The 20000-nt window shown below is 43.5% G+C and overlaps 1 protein-coding gene across 1 annotated transcript in view; it reads right to left on the minus strand.

Annotated features, from left to right (window-relative positions):
• Positions 1-20000, minus strand: part of BRINP1 (BMP/retinoic acid inducible neural specific 1) — a 312079-nt gene that overhangs the window by 11898 nt on the left and 280181 nt on the right. The window contains exon 7 of the mRNA XM_082263342.1: positions 8546-8768. Within this exon, the coding sequence (XP_082119468.1) occupies positions 8546-8768 (223 nt within the window). The remainder of the gene's footprint in view (positions 1-8545; positions 8769-20000) is intronic.

The raw sequence follows: 20000 nt of genomic DNA on the forward strand, positions 1-20000 counted from the left end.
GAGGAGAGGGGGCGGTCACTGCGAGATGACAGGGCCCACAACCAGCAGCATTGATGAGCACTGATGGGCAGCATTGATGGGCACTGATAGGCAGCATTAATGAGCACTGATAGGTGGCATTGATGAGCACTAACAGGTGGCACTGATAGGCGGCATTGATGAGCACTGATAGGCGGCATTGATGGGCATTGATGAGCACTGATAGGTGGCATTGATGAGCACTAACAGGTGGCACTGATAGGCATTATTGATGAGCACTGATAGGCATTATTGATGAGCACTGATAGGCATTATTGATGAGCACTGATAGGCATTATTGATGAGCACTGATAGGCGGCACTGATGAGCACTGATGAGCACTGACAGGCGGCACTGATGAGCACTGACAGGCGGCATTGATGAGCACTTATAGGTGGCATTGATGAGCACTTATAGGTGGCATTGATGAGCACTGATAGGTGGCATTGATGAGCACTGATAGGTGGCATTGATGAGCACTAACAGGTGGCACTGATAGGCAGCATTGATGAGCACTGATAGGTGGCATTGAGCACTGACAGGTGGCACTGATGGGCAGCATTGATGAGCACTGATGGGTGGCATTGATGAGCACTGATGGGTGGCATTGATGAGCACTAACAGGTGGCATTGATAGGCAGCATTGATGAGCACTGATAAGTGGCATTGATGAGCACTGACAGGTGGCACTGATGGGCGGCATTGATGAGCACTGATGGGCGGCATTGATGAGCACTGATGGGCGGCATTGATGAGCACTAACAGATGGCACTGATAGGTGGCATTGATGAGCTCTGATAGGCAGCAATGATGGGCACTGATAGGCAGCACTGATGGGCATTGATGAGCATGATAAGCACTGATAGGTGGTATTGATGAGCACTGATTGGTGGCAGATGAAAAAAAGCAAATCTCACCATTTTATTCCCTAGGGCTATTGGCATCCCATGATGCTCCACTAGACTGCCGAGTGCATGAGCATCATGGGAAATGTAGTTCCAAAACATCTGGGGTGCCAAGGTTCCCCATCACTGCTATAGGGCCTCTGCTTAAAAAAATCTATAATGGTGGGGGGGTTCTGAGCTGTTTTTTACATGTAGTAGAGGAATGTCAGAATTGGCCTGGACTGAAAGTAGTTAAAAAATATATATTTTTATTTTTTGTTCTATTTTTTATTTTTTTTTTGATGGGTTTTATTTAGAATAATTTTTTCTCTATCGCTCATTGACAGACGTAGTCTTCTTGATTCTCAAGAGCTGGGTTATGTTGTCTCCGCAGGAGTAGGACTAGGCAGAAAGACAAAACGTTCTGGCTCCACCTTAGGGGCAGTCCCTGAGGGTATATCCTCCCTCTCTCTGCTACAGGGAATCAGTTTTTTTCTGTCTAGTCAGGAGTAAGGACCTAAGTTCCTTGCTGGGATCTTTTTGGTCCTGGCAAGATTTTTTCTTTAGAAAAAATATTTTTTAGGTAGTTTTCTCCAGTGTTTTTTTCCTGTGAGATCTTCAAGCAAAAACGCCGGACTGGGCGACACGAGTGGTCACCCCAGCCGGCCTACGAGCGCGCGCAGACCATTGCATTGCGCTTGGTCGGCCGCGACACATTCAAGTAAGTATGCGGGGCCGGGCAACGGGCTGGATGTTGAGATCCAGTGGTCACCCCGGTTTCTGCCTACGAGCGCGTGCAGACCAGAGCTCCGCGCTGGGTCGGCCGCGACGGAGTCCCAGTGGAGGGACTGACCTTGCGAGTTAAAAGTCTCGCTTGGACGCCAGGTACCAGAGAGTCGAGGCGTCCGGAGTGGTCCACAACCCCCACCCCGGTGGAGAGGGTATTGTGAAGAGAGGGTGCCTGTCGGTTCGGTATGGTGAGTAAACGTTCCCTTTTTTTCTTTCCTCGTTATGAGGCAGTATGAATTATGGGCCCCTCCATACATGGTCAGTATATATCTGACACTAAAAGTCCCCCTTGTAAATACAGTATGTGTTTGGTGGGAAGTGGACTTGGTTTGAGAGCTAACACTCTACCCAGCAGACTGTAGCATTACAGCAGGCATAGGAGGTATAATCCTACCTTATTTGTAGTGTATCTCCTGTAGATCAATAAATCGCCACTTAGCAGAGATGCAGGTGGATGTGCTGGGAAAAACGATTTCGGCGGTCCGCCGCCATTTTGCCGTAGACCAGGTGCATGTATGTCCTCAGGTCACGCCGGCCGCCATGTTTTTGGAGTCTAATGTCTCTTGTATGGGGGCGGCCATGTTTCATGAGCCCAGCTACCTCGTGGAGAGCTGGGAACGCCGGAAGGCGTAAACAGGGGGCGGAGCCACGTCCTTCTACCCGGGAAAAAGCAACAGCTCCTTCCAGTCTGTAAAAGACAGACGCTGACTGCAGTTGGTTGGAAACTTCACTGCATCGGTTGGTGAGCGTTGGGGGTCCCTCTCTCTCTCTGTGGGGATCGAGAAGCAGGTACTCTGAGGGGCGCTATTGCGCTAGGGGGAGACACATAAAAAAAAAAAAAAAAAAAAAGTTTTTTTGTTTTTTCTGGCAAAGGTGTCCTGAATTAACATGGACCCTGCCACTCATGTATCTCCTCCGGATCCCCTCGAGGGGTCTGCAGGATCCTCCAGCACCCCACTGACGATTGAATCATTGTCAGCTATTATGGAAACTTTTGTGTCCCGGGTGGAAGTGGCTTGTCAGGGACAGGGCGCAAGAAAGCGACCCCCGCCTAACCCCTTATTATCTGAAACCTCGGATTCAGACTCTGAGCCCATTTCTGCAGTTGCAGGTACTTCATCTGGGATTGGTGTCTCGTGTACTGTCTCTTCAGACAGTGAGGAGGATGTTTCGGCTTCCGCCATAGCCAAAGAGGAAGCGTTGGTAAACGCACTCATTGTATCTGTTCAAGAGACCTTAAGGTTACAGGGTATTCCATCGGAAATACCTGAAACTGAAATCCCTTTTGGGACTAAAAAACGCATCAAAGTGGCGAAGGTTTTTCCATTGCCCAAATGTTTTGGCAATCCAATCAAAGAAGAATGGAGTCTGCCAAAACGCACTTCTACTATTTCTAAACGCATTAACAGGCGTTATCCGTTTGAGGAAACCCTCATTAAGAAATGGACAGAACCACCTGTGGTGGATTCACCAATTGCTAGATTGAATAAAGCCATGGTTATTCCTCTAGAAGACGCTCCGTCTTTTAAAGATCCAGTGGATCGCAAGATAGAAGCTATGTCTCGCACCATGTTTACCTTGATTGGATCAGCTTTCAGACCAATAATTGCTATTGGTCTGGTTTCGCAGGCTGTAACTGAATGGACCAAGTGGTTACGCCGGGACTTAGAAGAGGTTCCTCAGGCGGTATCAGATTTGTTGGAACAAATGATACAGGGGTTACAGTTTGTGTGTGATGCGGCGTTAGACGCCACTCCATTATTGGCGCGAGCATCAGTCTCAGCAGTGGTTCTCAGGCGTACACTGTGGCTAAAAGGTTGGTTAGCCGACCAAGGTTCCAAAAAAGCATTGGCTAATATCCCCTATTTAGGAGAGCGTCTATTTGGAGCCAACTTAGATGAGATCATTAAGGATCTCACGGGTGGAAAGAGCACCTTTTTACCGCAAAATGTTAAAGGTAAAGGAACTCGTCAAAAACGAGGGCCTTCTTTTTCTGCTCACAAGAGGTTTTTTCGTCCCGCGGGTGAAAAAATTAAGTCCTCCAAAGCTCCTTCAGGAGGCTTCAAGGGACGTTGGTCGGGCAAGCAAAAGCCCGCCCCCTCCAGACCTGAAGATAAATCGTCCAAAGCCTGAAGGTGCGCCCCCACCCATAACTGGGGTGGGGGGACGTCTTCGCCGGTTCCCGGATCCATGGCTTTCCAGAATCCCGGACAAGTGGGTTTGCGAAGTCATAAGGTCAGGGTACAAGATCGAGTTTCGATCTCTCCCACCGGCGCGATTCTTCCCTTCCAATATTCGACTATCCCCGGATCGTTTAGAAGATCTGCGGAGAGCAGTCACGGATTTACTACAACAAGGAGTGGTAGTCCACGTTCCTTGGACAGAACGTTTTCAGGGGTTTTATTCAAACCTATTTACAATACCCAGGAAAGAGGGCAAAGTGCGTCCAATTCTGGACTTAAGGGCACTCAATTCTTTTGTCTACATAAGAAGATTCAGAATGGAGTCCATTCGCACAGTAGCAGCCTTCCTGCATCCAGGGGATGTCCTAGCGTCCATAGACATCAAGGACGCATATCTTCACATTCCCATTTTCGCAGGACATCAGCGGTTTCTACGCTTTTCCGTAGAAGAGAACCACTATCAGTTTGTGGCGTTACCTTTCGGTCTCGCCACGGCTCCTCGGGTCTTCACAAAGGTGTTGGCCCCAATGTTGGCACTACTGCGCCAAAGAGGCATATCGATTCTTGGTTACCTAGACGATCTTCTGCTTCATGCAGAGTCTCCTCAGACCTTGCTACAAAACATAGAAATTACTATAATTTCTTTACAGGAATTCGGGTGGCTGGTGAACCAGCAAAAGTCATTTCTGGTTCCCACCCAGAGGCTCGAATATCTGGGTCTAATTCTAGACACAGTCAGGACAAGAGTTTTTCTTCCGGTAGGGAAACTCCGAAAGATTCAATCAGCAGTCCAGTTGTTACTGTCCAACAGCTGGTCTTCTCTTCGAACTTGCATGAGGGTTCTGGGGTTGATGGTGGCTTCCTTCGAAGCAGTCCCATTTGCCTAGTCCCATACCCGAATTCTTCAGCAAGAGATTCTTCTCAGATGGAATCGGAATCCGGAATCCCTGGACAATCAGATCCGATTGAGCAAACAGACCAGAGAGTCTCTGGTCTGGTGGCTTCGGTCTCCGATGCTCAGCCAGGGAAAGTCATTTCTGCCAATATATTGGACAATAGTGACCACGGATGCCAGTCTATCCGGATGGGGAGGAATTCTCGGTCAGTTATCTGTCCAGGGACTTTGGTCCCTGGAAGAATCCAGGTGGCCGATAAATGTATTGGAACTGAGAGCGATCAGACTTTGTCTGATTCACTGGACCGAGCAGCTCCAGGGCCGCCCGGTTCGGATCCAGTCGGACAATGCCACGGCCGTGGCTTATGTCAATCACCAGGGGGGCACCAAGAGTGTCCGAGCGGCCAAAGAAGTGGCTTGCATTCTTCGCTGGGCGGAACGATTTGTTCCAGCTATCTCTGCGGTGTTCATTCCGGGGGTGGAGAATTGGCAGGCAGATTATCTCAGCCGTCAGACTCTGGATCAGGGGGAATGGTCCCTCCATCCAGAAGTTTTCCACCAGTTGTGCCTACGGTGGGGCACCCCGGATGTGGATCTGTTGGCATCACGATTCAACAGGAAAGTACAGAGATTCGTGGCTCGCTCCCGCGATCCTCTAGCAGAGACCGCAGACGCACTGATCGCCCCGTGGGGGCAATACCAGCTAATGTATGCCTTCCCTCCTCTCGGGTTACTGCCAAGACTTCTTCGCAGGATAGAGGAGGAAGGAATTCCAGTAATTCTGGTAGCTCCGGACTGGCCTCGTCGAGCTTGGTACGCCGATGTGGTCAGACTGGTGGCGGACGTCCCGTGGAGACTTCCTCTCAGGGAGGACCTACTGTCTCAGGGACCGATCTTCCATCCTGCTTTACGATCGCTGGCTTTAACGGCCTGGCTATTGAGACCCAGGTGCTGAAGGACAAAGGTTTGTCAGCTTCAGTTATTCCTACTCTAGTTGAAGCAAGGAAAGCGACTTCCAGAAAGATTTATCATCGCACATGGAAGTCCTACATTGCATGGTGTGAACCTCTGGGGTTCCGTCCACGGTCTTATTCGGTTAGTCGAATATTAGCTTTTCTGCAACAAGGGGTTGAGCAGAAACTGGCCTTGAGTACTATCAAGGGTCAGATCTCAGCATTAGCTATCTTCTTTCAGAAACCTTTGGCTACTCATTCCTTGGTGCGGAATTTCATCCAGGGGGTGCGACATCTGGCTCCGCCAGTGCGCGCGCCGTTACCACCCTGGGATCTTAATTTAGTATTGTCGGTTCTTCAGAAACCTCCCTTTGAAGATATTAGGGAGATTCCTCTACCTACATTGTCCCAGAAGGTGGCCTTCTTGGTGGCTATTACTTCTGCACGCAGGGTGTCAGAACTGGCCGCTTTATCTTGTCGTTCCCCATATCTGGTGGTTCATAGAGATAAGGTGGTTCTTCGTCCGAATCCATCCTTCCTACCAAAAGTGGTTTCAGAATTTCATCTGAATGAAGAAATTGTGTTACCTTCCCTGTGTCCTAAGCCCAGTCATCCTCGGGAGTTTGCTTTACACTCCTTGGATGTGGTCCGGGCGATCAGGGTATACTTGAAAACGACAGACTCGTTTCGCAAGACGGATTCACTTTTTGTGATCCCAGATGGACCCAAAAAGGGGTTGCCTGCATCTGCCGCGACCATTTCCAGATGGATCAGACAGACGGTAGTACAGGCTTATTCTATTAAGGGTCGGGAGCCCCCGTTCCCTGTTAAGGCGCACTCCACTCGGGCGCTTAGTGCGTCATGGGCCTTTCGCCATCAGGCGTCAGTGGTCCAGGTGTGCAAGGCGGCTACCTGGTCGTCGGTGCATACCTTTACAAAACATTATAAAGTTGATGTAATGGCATCATCTGATGCCGTGTTTGGCCGCAAGGTTTTGCAGGCCGCCATTTGAGGAGACCAGTGGTCTGCCTCGAGGGTTTTTTTCCGTTGGAAATTTTTCTTTTGAGTCTCATTCTTTGCTTATAATGAGCCTTTAAAACTTCTAGTTTGGCACCGGTTGGGCCTTCTAGATTGGATTTTGATTTTTGTCAATCCCACCCCTCATTTGTGGCACTGCTTCTGGATGTCCCAGCTCTTGAGAATCAAAGAGGACTACGTCTGTCAATGAGCGACAGCGAAAATCGGATTTTTGTAAGATCTTACCGTAAAATCCTTTTCTCTTAAGCTCATTGACAGACGTAGTACCCGCCCCTCTATCATTGAGTTGGGTTGGGTTAAATTCTCTGTTACTGCTTTAGAACAGAACTGATTCCCTGTAGCAGAGAGAGGGAGGATATACCCTCAGGGACTGCCCCTAGGGTGGAGCCAGAACGTTTTGTCTTTCTGCCTAGTCCTACTCCTGCGGAGACAACATAACCCAGCTCTTGAGAATCAAGAAGACTACGTCTGTCAATGAGCTTAAGAGAAAAGGATTTTACGGTAAGATCTTACAAAAATCCATTTTTTTTTTTAAGGTTTTATTTGTTTAAAAGTAAAACAAATAAGAAAAAAAACTGAAAGGATAGTGTAAAAATAAAGTAAAATAGGAAAAAAAAACTAAAAGGATAGCGTAAAAATAAAAAGTAAATTAGGAAAAAAAAAACTAAAAGGATAGTGTATAAATTAAAAGTAAAATAAATATGAAAACAAATTAAAATGACAGTAAAAAAATATAAAATAGTAAAAGAAAAAATGTTAAAAGGATAGTTTAAAAATAAAAAATAAAAAGTAAAATAAATAAGAAAAAAGAAAAAATAAAATAAAAAAGTAAAATAAATAAGAAAAAAAAAATTAAAGCGCCCCCATGCCTCTGTGCTCGCGTGCAGAAGCGAATGCATATGTGAATGGTATTTGCACCACACTTGTGCAGAATCGCCGCGATCATTAGAGCGAGAGCAATAATTCTAGAGCTAGACCTCCTCTGTAACTCTAAACTGGTAACCAGTAAAGGTGTTTAAAGCGTTGCCTATGGAGATTTTTAGGTACCGACGTTTGGCGCCGTTCCAAAGACAATTTTAAAGTGTGACATGTTAGGTACCTGTTTATTCAGTGTAGCATCATCTTTTATATTTTACCAAAAAATGCGGTATTATATTGTGTTTTTTGCGCGCTAAAGTTCATTAAAGTGTATTTTTTCCACATAAAATTTGTGTTTTAAAAAAAAATTGCTGTGCAAATACCATGTGACATAAAAAAAACTGCAAAACCAACCAGTTTATAGAGAAGCACAGAGACCCAGTGATGACATCATTGGGTCGGCACACCCATCAAAGCATCTTGATATTTGCATAACTCCTCCCAACAGCCAACCCACTCTGTGCATCAGGGCTGAGGGTTCTTGAGAGGAGTACTGAGGCAAATATTAAATTGCTTTGATGGGTGAAGTGGGTGCCCTAGGTACTGCCCACAGGTGATGTCATCACTGGGTCTCTGTGCTTTTCAATGCAGACTGATCATGGCTGGTGGGAGGCTGTGATGTTCTCAGGAAGCTATGTAGTGCCCCCTGCTGGCCCCTCCCACCAGCCATGATCTGCCTGCATTGCATAGAGAAGCACAGAGACCCAGTGATGAAGTCTCAGGATCTAAAATAAAAGGTATGATATGAAAGGATTTCATTAGCAGGTTGAGGAGGGGGGAGGGGGAAGGGGGGGGGGGGCAACCTGACCTGGGAAAGGAAAAAACATTTTTTTTTTCTTTGACTAAATAAAGAGGAAGGCGGCTCACCTCTCTCGGGGTAACTGGTGGTTGGGATTGTGTTTGCAGCGCAGACTCAGGCTGAACAGCTTCCGCGCCGTGTGCTGCATCTTTTGGCGTTGGACGTCTAGAGAATTCTGTAGCAGTTTATAGCGACTTTGCAGTTCCCAATCATTCCCCCAGTGCTGGTGAATGGCTCCGATGCTCAGGAAGTGGCTGCTGGGTAGGCGCCTCATGAAAGATTTAAATTCATCTGCAGAGGGATATAAAAAAATGAAATCGGTATTGATAACACAATTAAAAATAGATTCAAGCAGAACTCTACCTTTACTGTCACAAATAACATTTTAAAGCCAAAAGCAAACATTTATTACATTGCAGCTCACCAAATCTTAGATGAGACGGCTGCATTCCTTTTCTATTTTAGGCTTTCTCCTTCCCTTCCCTCTTTTCCCTCCCTCTCCATTCTATTCCTCTCCCTTTCCACCCTTTCTCTTCCATTCCTCTCTCTTCCCATCCTCCCCCTTCCCTTCCTCTCCCTTGTTTTCCCTTCCAATTCTTTCCCTTCCTTTCATTTCCTCTCCATTTCTTTCCTCTCACTTCCAGTCCTTTGCCTTTTCCACCCTCTCTATTTCATTCCCTTCCCTTCCAATTATCTCCCTTCCCTTCCCATCCCTTCCCTTCCCATCCTCTCCCTTCCCATCCTCTCCCTTCCATTCCTCTCCCTTCCCTTCCTCTCCCTTCCCTTCCCTTCCAATTCTTCCCTTCCTTTCATTTCTTCTCCATTCCTTTCCTCTCACTTCCAGTCATTTGCCTTTTCCACCCTCTGTATTCCATTCCCTCCCCATCCTCTCTCTTCCCTTCCCATCCTCTCCCTTTCCATCCTCTCCCTTCCCTTCCCATCCCATCCTCTCCCTTCCCTTCCCATCCTCTCCCTTCCCATCCTCTCCCTTCCCTTCCCATCCTCTCTCTTCCCGTGCTCTCCCTCCCCCATCCTCCCCCTTTCCTTCCTCTTCCATCCCAACCCCTCCCCCCTTTTCCCATCCTCTCCCTTCCCCCTTTTCCCATCCTCTCCCTTCCCATCCTCTCCTTTTCCTTCCCCAGCCTTCCCATCCTCTCTTTTTCCTTCCCCAGCCTTCCCATCCTCTCCTTTTCCTTCCCCAGCCTTCCCATCCTCACCTTTTCCTTCCCCAGTATTCCCATCCTCTCCTTTTCCTTCCCCAGCCTTCCCATCCTCTCCTTTCCCTTCCCCAGCCTTCCCATCCTCTCCTTTCCCTTCCCCAGCCTTCCCATCCTCTCCTTTCCCTTACTCTCTCTTCTTTTCCCTTCCAATTCTCTCCCTTCCTTTCCTCTTCATTCCCATCTTCTTCTTTCCTTTATGCTCCCTTCCCTTCTATTTCCTTCCTCTCTCTTCCCTTCCCATCCTCTCTTCCCTTCCCATCCTCTCTTCCCTTCCTTTGCTCTCCATTAATTTCCTCCCCCTTCCCTTCCTCTTTCCTTCCTCTCCTTTCCAATCCTCTCTTTTCCCTTCCAATGCTTTCCCTTCCTTTCCTCTCCCTTCCCTTCCTCTCTCTTTTCCCTTCAAATGCTTTCCATTCCTTTCCTCTTCATTCCTTTCCTCTCCCTTCCCATCTTCTCCCTCCTTTTTTCTCCCTTCCCTTCCTCTCTCTTCCCTTCCCCACCCTTTCCATCCTCCCTTCTGCACCCTTCCCATTCTCTACCTTCTCTTCCTCTCTCTCTTCTTTTCCCTTCATTTCCTCTCCCTTCCTCTCCTTTCCCTTCCTCTCTCTTTCCTTCCTCTCTCTTCCCCACCCTTCCCATCCTCTACCTTCTCTTCCTCTCTTATTTCCCCTTCCAATTCTCTCCCTTCATCTCCATTCTTTTCCTCTCCCTTGCCATATTCTCCCTCCCCTTCCTCTCCCTTTCCTTCCCTTTTTCTTTCTTCCCTTCCTCTCCCTTCCCTTCCTCTCCCTTCCCTTCCTCTTTCTTCCCTTTCCCTTCCTCTATTTTCATCTGGATCCAGCCAGTAAGTCTGTTTTTCAAAAGCTCAAGCTCTCCAGCAGAATGTATCAGTTTACAGGGATGAGACAAACCATTTACCACGGACAGGGGTGCTTACAATGGTCAGCTTTTATTTATTTATCGAAAACCTTTATTTCAAAACAAACAGCACGATAAGTGTGGGCTGGAGTTGGTGCTTCAATTTTTTAGTGTATTTAAATCTGCTAGTCTATCTAACATACCCCCCCCCCCCCCAGACTGACAATGCTGCTGTCCAAAGGTGCTCCTTCATGCAGAGTGGGGGCGCTCTCGTACAGGGGGATTTACGGGCCAGATCTTCAGGTGAAAACAGAAGGGAAAAAAGCCTTTAAAAAAAAAAAGAAAACCAATGCAGCCAGGCCCAGACCAGTAGAGTGGTGGACATCGGCACCGTTTCTGCGCATGCACAAGATCCCGCCATCTGCCCCCTGGGTGAGTGATGTGGGACACACAAAGTATCAGGGAGGGACAGCCCATACATATGTAGGGGGCCAACTAGCCAATAGGTGGCCGGGTACGCGGCCAGCCAATTGTTGCTGCTGTTTAGCAGCAAGTACAAATCGTTGGTACAGTCCCCGCCCCCAAACCAGCAAGTTGTTAACTTACTGTATAGTAACAGCCAGGGGTTTTTCTTTCTGGTGGAAGGAGAGACAGTGAGGGAGAAGCACTCTCTGTATATTATTGCTTTAGCAGGGCGGCCATGGAGTGATACGAAGTTGCTCACTGAGTTCCAGATTCAGCCTGGGAGGGGGAAAGGAGGAGTGACCTCATCTGCACTCCGCCTCTCCCTGCAGACCAGGTACCGGCACATGTGGAAGAGCTGAGCTGCCTGTAGACAGTCTGACTGCTCACTGGGAACTGGAGACAAGTTGTTAGGCATCACATTTGTGGTAAATTTATGGACACTGTTGCTAGATGTGGGCCTGTGCTGTGACTGTCTCTTTGCTGGATTGGGCTGTCTCTTTGCTGGATTGGGCTGTCTCTTTGCTGGATTGGGCTGTCTCTTTGCTGGATTGGGCTGTCTCTTTGCTGGATTGGACGGTCTCTTTGCTGGATTGGGCTGTCTCTTTGCTGGATTGGGCTGTCTCTTTGCTGGATTGGGCTGTCTCTTTGCTGGATTGGGCTGTCTCTTTGCTGGATTGGGCTGTCTCTTTGCTGGATTGGGCTGTCTCTTTGCTGGATTGGGCTGTCTCTTTGCTGGATTGGGCTGTCTCTTTGCTTGATTGGGCTGTCTCTTTGCTGGATTGGGCTGCCTCTTTGCTATATGGGAATGTCTCTTTGCTTTATGGGGATGTCTATTTGCTGAATGGGGATGTTTCTTTGCTGAATATATAGGTCTGTCTCTTTGTTGGATTGGGCTGTCTCTTTGCTGGATTGGGCTGTCTCTTTGCTGGATTGGGCTGTTTCTTTGCTGAATGTATGGGAATGTCTCTTTGCTGGATAAGGGATGTCTCTTTACTGGATTGGGCTGTCTCTTTACTGGATTGGGCTGTCTCTTTGCTGGATTGGGCAGTCTCTTTGCTGGATTGGGCAGTCTCTTTGCTGGATTGGGCTGTCTCTTTGCTGGATTGGGCTGTCTCTTTGCTGGATTGGGCTGTCTCTTTGCTGGATTGGGCTGTCTCTTTGCTGGATTGGGCTGTCTCTTTGCTGGATTGGGCTGTCTCTTTGCTGGATTGGCCTGTCTCTTTGCTGGATTGGCCTGTCTCTTTGCTATATGGGAATGTCTCTTTGTTGAATATATGGTGATGTCTCTTTGTTGGATAGGGGATGTTTCTTTGCTGAACGTATGGGAATGTCTCTTTGCTGGATGGGGCTGTCTCTTTGCTGGATGGGGCTGTCTCTTTGCTGGATGGGGCTGTCTCTTTGCTGAATATATGGGGCTGTCAGATTTGGTGGGATGGCCAGTGGGCAGGCCCAGGCCTAAAGACCCAAAACTTCTGATGGCTGCCCTGGGGGCACACACAGCCTACATTGCACTATAATAATAAAGACGTTCTGTTCCTTGGGATGGTTTAGGAGGTTGGATTCCCTTTAATGTAGATGTGAGACATTTACAAGCTGAATTGCTTTTAGTCTAACAGCAATAAAGAAGTCATATTTTATTAACCGTGTTCTCCGAGTCCAACAAAAATAAAAAATAAAATAAAAATTTTAAATGATGTCTATTGCAGCAATAAAAATGGGATGGAGGTTTTAACTCTTCTCGGCTCTATCCAAAACTTTTGGCTGGACATAAAATTTCAAAGCCACTTTGTCACCAATCTCAGAGCCCTGAATAAAAAAGGGCCCTCAAGAAGGAGAAAGTCGCCCTAATCTACAAGAAGACTTCTTCAGGAGCTGACACTGCTTGTCTCTCTTTTACTGTCCTTTTTTTTTATTTTTTTTTCTTGTTTATTTTACTTTTTATTTTTACACTATCCTTTTTCGTTTTTTTGTTCTTATTTATTTAACTTTTATTTTTTATATTTACACTATCCTTTTAGTTTTTTTTTTCTATTTTACTTTTTATTTTTTTACTATCCTCTTTACATTTTTTTCTTTTTATTCTACTTTTTATATATATATATATATATATATATATATATATATATATATATATATATATATATATATATATATATATATAATTTATTTATTTTTTTACTGTCCTTTTTATTTTTGTTTTCTTATTTTACTTTTTATTTTTACACTATCCTTTTTAGTGTTGTTTTTTTCTGATTTATTTAACTTTTATTATTTTTACACTATACTTTTAGTTTTTTTATGCGTGTGTGACTTACGTATGCGTTCGCTTCTGTGTACGAGCAGGGGTGGATGGGGGTGCTTTACATTTTTTTTTTCTTATTTATTTAACTTTTATTTTTTATTTTTACACTATCCTTTTTAGTTTTTTTTTCTATTTTTTTTAATTTTACTTTTTATTTTTATACTATCCTTTTTTTACATTTTTTTTCTTTTTTATTTTACTTTTTATTTTATATATAATATATATATATATATATATATATATATATATATATATATATATATATATATATATATACTTTTTTTTTTTTACTGTCCTTTATTTTTGTTTTCTTATTTTACTTTTTATTTTTACACTATCCTTTTAGTTTTTTTTTAATTTTACTTTTTATTTTTATACTATCCTTTTTACATTTTTTTCTTTTCATTCTACTTTTTATATATATATATATATATATATATCTATATATGATTTATTTATTTTTTTACTGTCCTTTTTATTTTTGTTTTCTTATTTTACTTTTCATTTTTACACTATCCTTTTTAGTGTTGTTTTTTTCTGATTTATTTAACTTTTATTATTTTTACACTATACTTTTAGTTTTTTTATGCGTGTGTGACTTACGTATGCGTTCGCTTCTGTGTACGAGCAGGGGTGGATGGGGGTGCTTTACATTTTTTTTTTTCTTATTTATTTAACTTTTATTTTTTATTTTTACACTATCCTTTTTAGTTTTTTTTTCTATTTTTTTTAATTTTACTTTTTATTTTTATACTATCCTTTTTACATTTTTTTTCTTTTACTTTTTATTTTATATATATATATATATATATATATATATATATATATATATATATATTATATATACTTTTTTTTTTTTACTGTCCTTTATTTTTGTTTTCTTATTTTACTTTTTATTTTTACACTATCCTTTTAGTTTTTTTTAATTTTACTTTTTATTTTTATACTATCCTTTTTACATTTTTTTCTTTTCATTCTACTTTTTATATATATATATATATATATATATATATATATATATATATATATATATATATGATTTATTTTTTTACTGTCCTTTTTATTTTTGTTTACTTATTTTACTTTTTATTTCTACACTATCCTTTTTAGTGTTGTTTTTTTTCTGATTTATTTAACTTTTATTATTTTTACACTATACTTTTAGTTTTTTTATGCGTGTGTGACTTACGTATGCGTTCGCTTCTGTGTACGAGCAGGGGTGGATGGGGGTGCTGTACATTTTTTTTTTCTTATTTATTTAACTTTTATTTTTTATTTTTACACTATCCTTTTTAGTTTTTTTTTTCTATTTTTTTTTAATTTTACTTTTTATTTTTATACTATCCTTTTTTTACATTTTTTTTCTTTTTTATTTTACTTTTTATTTTATATATAATATATATAATATATATATATATATATATATACTTTTTTTTTTTTACTGTCCTTTATTTTTGTTTTCTTATTTTACTTTTTATTTACTATCCTTTTAGTTTTTTTTAATTTTACTTTTTATTTTTATACTATCCTTTTTACATTTTTTTCTTTTCATTCTACTTTTTATATATATATATATATAAATAATTTATTTATTTTTTTACTGTCCTTTTTATTTTTTTCTTATTTTACTTTTCATTTTTACACTATCCTTTTTAGTGTTTTTTTTCGGATTTATTTAACTTTTATTACTTTTACACTATACTTTTAGTTTTTTTTATGCGTGTGTGACTTACGTATGCGTTCGCTTCTGCGCACGAGCAGGGGTGGATGGGGGCGCTTTACATTTTTTTTTTCTTATTTATTTAACTTTTATTTTTTATTTTTACACTATCCTTTTTAGTTTTTTTTTCTAGTTTTTTTTTTTTTATTTTACTTTTTTATTTTTATAATATCCTTTTTAAATTTTTTCTCTTTTTTATTTTACTCTTTTATTTTTTTACTATCCTTTTTACATTTTTTCTTTTTTTTTCTTATTTTAATTTTTGTTTTAACACTGTCCCTTTTTAAACTTTTTTTTTTTTGGCCTTGTTTTGTTTGTTTTTCTTTCCAAAACCAAACGTAAAAAGCAAACTAAATTTTGAACGGCGTTCGTCAAGCCATCGAATGTACAAATTGTGGCACGAGCGTTCTTTCAGAAGTCGATCGGTATACGCCAGCTTAGCGCTCACCACTCGGCAGCTGCAGCTATTTAAATCGGATCTCAGAAAACTCGCGCATACCCAGGAATCGCCATCATTGTAAAACAAACCGGCGAGACTTTGCAGCTCATATTCCTCCAGCAGCGTACAGTAATGGGTTCATAGGAAAACACATGGAAAGGAAAAATTTCAAAGAAAGTTGCCGTATTGTTTGTTTACCGCTGTGCCTGATAATAACTTCACTAAAAAAAAAAGTCTCCAATCATAACACGAGTTATTCCAAAGCAATTATCCCAAAATAAAGGAGCAGAGCGTGTTACATTCTCCGACATCAGTGCCGGCTTTATGAACGTCGAATCCTTTTGATGTTGAGACAACCTTTAATTCAGATTTACATTCAGAGTCGACGTTTGTTAAAGGGTATATAAAGGCAATTTTTTTAAAAGCTTTCGATGGAGGGGTGCAGGAGTTAGACCTGCTGTCAGGTGTTTTTATTTATTTTTTTTTTTTTTAACCCTAAATTTTAAATAAATTCCCCCCTTTTTTTGTATAAGTTTATTGAATTATTTTACAATTTTTTATTAAATTGCCCTGACAGTTTTTTTTTATTGCTCAGGAAAGTAGATATTTTTGTATTAGTTTTTCTGAATTTTTTTTAACTATACATTTTTCCTTATTTACCCTGCCAGGTTTTTATTGCTCAGGAAAGTAAATTTTTTTGTATTAGTTTCAGTTTTTTTTTTTTTTTTAAGATAGGTTTTTATTGCTCAAGAAAGTCGATTTTTTTTTTTGTATTATTTTATCAGTTTTTTTTTTTTTAACTATAAATTTTTCTTAAATTCTCCTGCCAGGTTTTTTTTTTTTTTGTATAAGTTTATTGAGTTATTTTACAATTTTTTTATTAAATTCCCCTGCCAGTTTTTTTTATTGCTCAGGAAAGTAGATTTTTTTGTATAAGTTGAGTTTTTTAATCGCATTTTTATTAAATTCCTCTGCCAGGTTTTTATTGCTCAGGAAAGTAGAATTTTTTTGTATTAGTTTTTCTGAATTTTTATTTTTTTTTAACTATATATTTTTCCTTAATGACCCTGTCAGGTTTTTATTGCTGAGGAAAGTAGATTTTTTTTGGATTACTTTCAGTTTTTTGCTAGTTGATGATTTCTAGAAAAAAAAAAATAGTTTACATCTGCCCTAGATCAGAAGTGACGTCGCTCCGGTCTCCCTAGGTCATCGAGGTGAGAAGAGACCATTTGGTCTCTCCTCACCCTTGTGGCAAGCTGCTCAAAACCGCTGGATTGTTTCCCGAGCTCGCTAGTGAGAACGGTAAGCCCGAGAAACCTTGGCAGGCCCCTCCCGCTTCTTCTAAAAGCAGTCCAGCAGCTAATCAGATGCTTGGATCACTTTTATCAGAAAGAGAATCGCTGACTGATAACAAAAAAAATACCAACGTTATGGCCCCGGTAGAACACTTCAAATCTGAGGACAGAGGGAGGCCATCAGAGGGAGGCCGTGAGAGGGAGGACAGAGGGAGGCCGTGAGAGGGAGGACAGAGGGAGGCCGTGAGAGGGAGGACAGAGGGAGGCCATGAGAGGGAGGACAGAGGGAGGCCGTGAGAGGGAGGACAGAGGGAGGCCGTGAGAGAGGGGACAGAGGGAGGCCGTGAGAGGGGGGACAGAGGGACGCAGTGAGAGGGGGGACAGAGGGAGGCCGTGAGAGGGGGGACAGAGAAAATCGCGGCATCTTTTGATTTGGGGGAAAGGGGGTAGAGGGATATATGCCAGGGGTGCTTTGGGAGTGGAGAAGACTTTTGCTAGTGGGGGGGTCAGATCCCCCCACCAATACATATCCTCTACCCCCCTCCCCTCACTCCACCAGTTACCGGAGCTCAGTGCCAGAACTTGTTGTGGCACTGGGCTCTGGGATTCAACCCCAGTGCCCTAATAGTTGGTGCAGCCCTGTGTATCGGAGGCAGGAGCTGGAACTCAAGAGGAGGGGGCTTTTTTCGTGAGAAGGAACAGCTTTTTTGCCCCCCCCCGCAAAGTGCCACCCTAGGCCTGGGCCTTATTTGCCTAGGCCAAGACACAGCGCTGTGTTAGGGGGTCTTGAAATGGTTAGAAGAGTCTTTGGCAAATAGAAATACATAGACGTAGTGGGAGTCAGGACAGAGGGACGCCGTGGGAGTGAGGACGGAGGGACGCCGTGGGAGTGAGGACGGAGGGACGCCGTGGGAGTGAGGACGGAGGGACGCCGTGGGAGTGAGGGCGGAGGGACGCCGTGGTAGGAGGGACAGAGGGACGCCGTGGTAGGAGGGACAGAGGGACGCCGTGGGAGTGAGGACAGAGGGACCCTGTGGGAGTGAGGACAGAGGGACGCCGTGGGAGTGAGGACAGAGGGACGCCGTGGGAGTGAGGACAGAGGGACGCCGTGGGAGTGAGGACAGAGGGACGCCGTGGGAGTGAGGACAGAGGGACGCCGTGAGAGTGAGGACAGAGGGACACCGTGAGGCACTGGGCACAGGTGATAACGGTAAAAGCGATCCAGCGGCTAATCAGATGCTTGGATCACTTTTATCAGAAAAAGAATCGCTGACTGATAACAAAAAAATACCAGGGTTATGGCCTGGTAGACCACTTCAAACCTGAGGATGGAGGGACGCCGTGGTTGTGAGGACAGAGGGACGCCGTGGTTGTGAGGACAGAGGGACGCCGTGGTTGTGAGGACAGAGGGACGCCGTGGTTGTGAGGATAGAGGGAGGCCGTGGGAGTGAGGACAGAGGGACGCCGTGAGAGAAGGACAGAGATAACCGCGGCATCTTTTGATTTGGGGGAAAGCGGGGGTAAGGGGATATATGTTAGGGGGTGCTTTGGGAGTGGAGAAGACGTTTGCTATTGGGGGGGTCAGATCCCCCCACCAGTGTATATCCTCTACCCCCCCTCCCCTCACTCCACCAGTTACCGGAGCTCAGTGCCAGAACTTGTTGTGGCGCTGGGCTCTGGGATTCAGCCTGAGTGCCCTAATAGTTGGTGCAGCCTTGTGTATGTGAGGCAGGAGCTGGAACTCGAGAGGAGGGTTTTTTTTTGTGAGAAGAAGCATCTTTTTTGCCGCCCCCCCACCCCGCAAAGTGCCACCCTAGGCCTGGGCCTTATCAGCCTAGGCCAAGACACAGCGCTGCGTTGGGGGAGGATCTTGAAATGGTTAGAAGGGTCTTTGGCAAACATTCAATAGAAATACATAGAACTGGAAGACCAATTTAAACCAAACAAGAGTTCCTTTAAGAGATGCAGAAAACCAGTTCACTTTGTAAGATAAAAGAATCAATTCTGGCCGAGGCTCCTCTAATGAAAGAAGACTTCAAAGCGTAAATCTTTCATCTCATCTCCAAGAGAACGTTGCTTTGTAAAAGGATATTTAATCTTTTTATTGACCCACTCAAAGGGAAACCAATCCTGAATAAATGGAATTATCATTGCCTGTCACGTTTAACCAATAATCAATAATGCTAAGTGATCCTTTAAATCAATTTCGAGCAAGTCGGAGTGTGAGGGCATTCTGGGGAAATGAGGTACAGACTGATTAATATTTAATGCAGAGAAAGTCTGATGGGAGTCTGTATCTGTGAGGAACAAACCAGGCCGGGGATGGGTGGCTGCAGTGGCTGCGGTTTTAGAAGCGAGACTGTGGAGTCATTGAGGGACACAGAAGAGCTTGGACCATGGAGTGGCAGATCACAGATTGGTAGTCAGATGAGACCAGATTACCCACAGAGACTTACGTCTACCAATGATGGGGCACTATTCCTCCCACTGATACCAATGATGGGACACTATTCCTCCCACTGATACCAATGATGGGGCACTATTCCTCCCACTGATACCAATGATGGGACACTATTCCTCCCACTGATACCAATGATGGGACACTATTCCTCCCACTGATACCAATGATGGGGCACTATTCCTCCCACTGACACCAATGATGGGACACTATTCCTCCCACTGATACCAATGATGGGACACTATTCCTCCCACTGATACCAATGATGGGACACTATTCCTCCCACTGACACCAATGATGGGACACTATTCCTCCCACTGACACCAATGATGGGACACTATTCCTCCCACTGACACCAAGTGAAGAGTTTTTTTTTTTTACATAGTGAGGGTGAAAAAAAGACACCAGTCCATCCAGTTAAACCTATGATTATTGTGTGTGTTTGTCAATAGTACATTGTATACCCCTGTATGTTGTACATTGTATACCCCTGTATGTTGCGGTCTTTAAGGTGCCCATCTAATAGTTTTTTTAAACTATCGATGCTCCCTGCTGATACCACTGCTTGTGGAAGAGAATTCCACATCCTTACCTCTCTAACAGTAAAGAACACTTTATGCAGTTTAAGGTTAAACCGCTTTTCTTCTAAGTTTAGTAAATGGCTGCGAGTCCTTTTATATTTCATTTAGCTGAATAGTTTGTTCCTTATGCTAGGGTCGCCAGTACGGTATTTGTACATTGATATCATATCCTCCCTCAATCGTCT

This window comes from Pelophylax lessonae (assembly GCF_965119305.1).
Source record: "Pelophylax lessonae genome assembly, chromosome: 7".
Classification (NCBI taxonomy): Eukaryota; Metazoa; Chordata; class Amphibia; order Anura; family Ranidae; genus Pelophylax; species Pelophylax lessonae.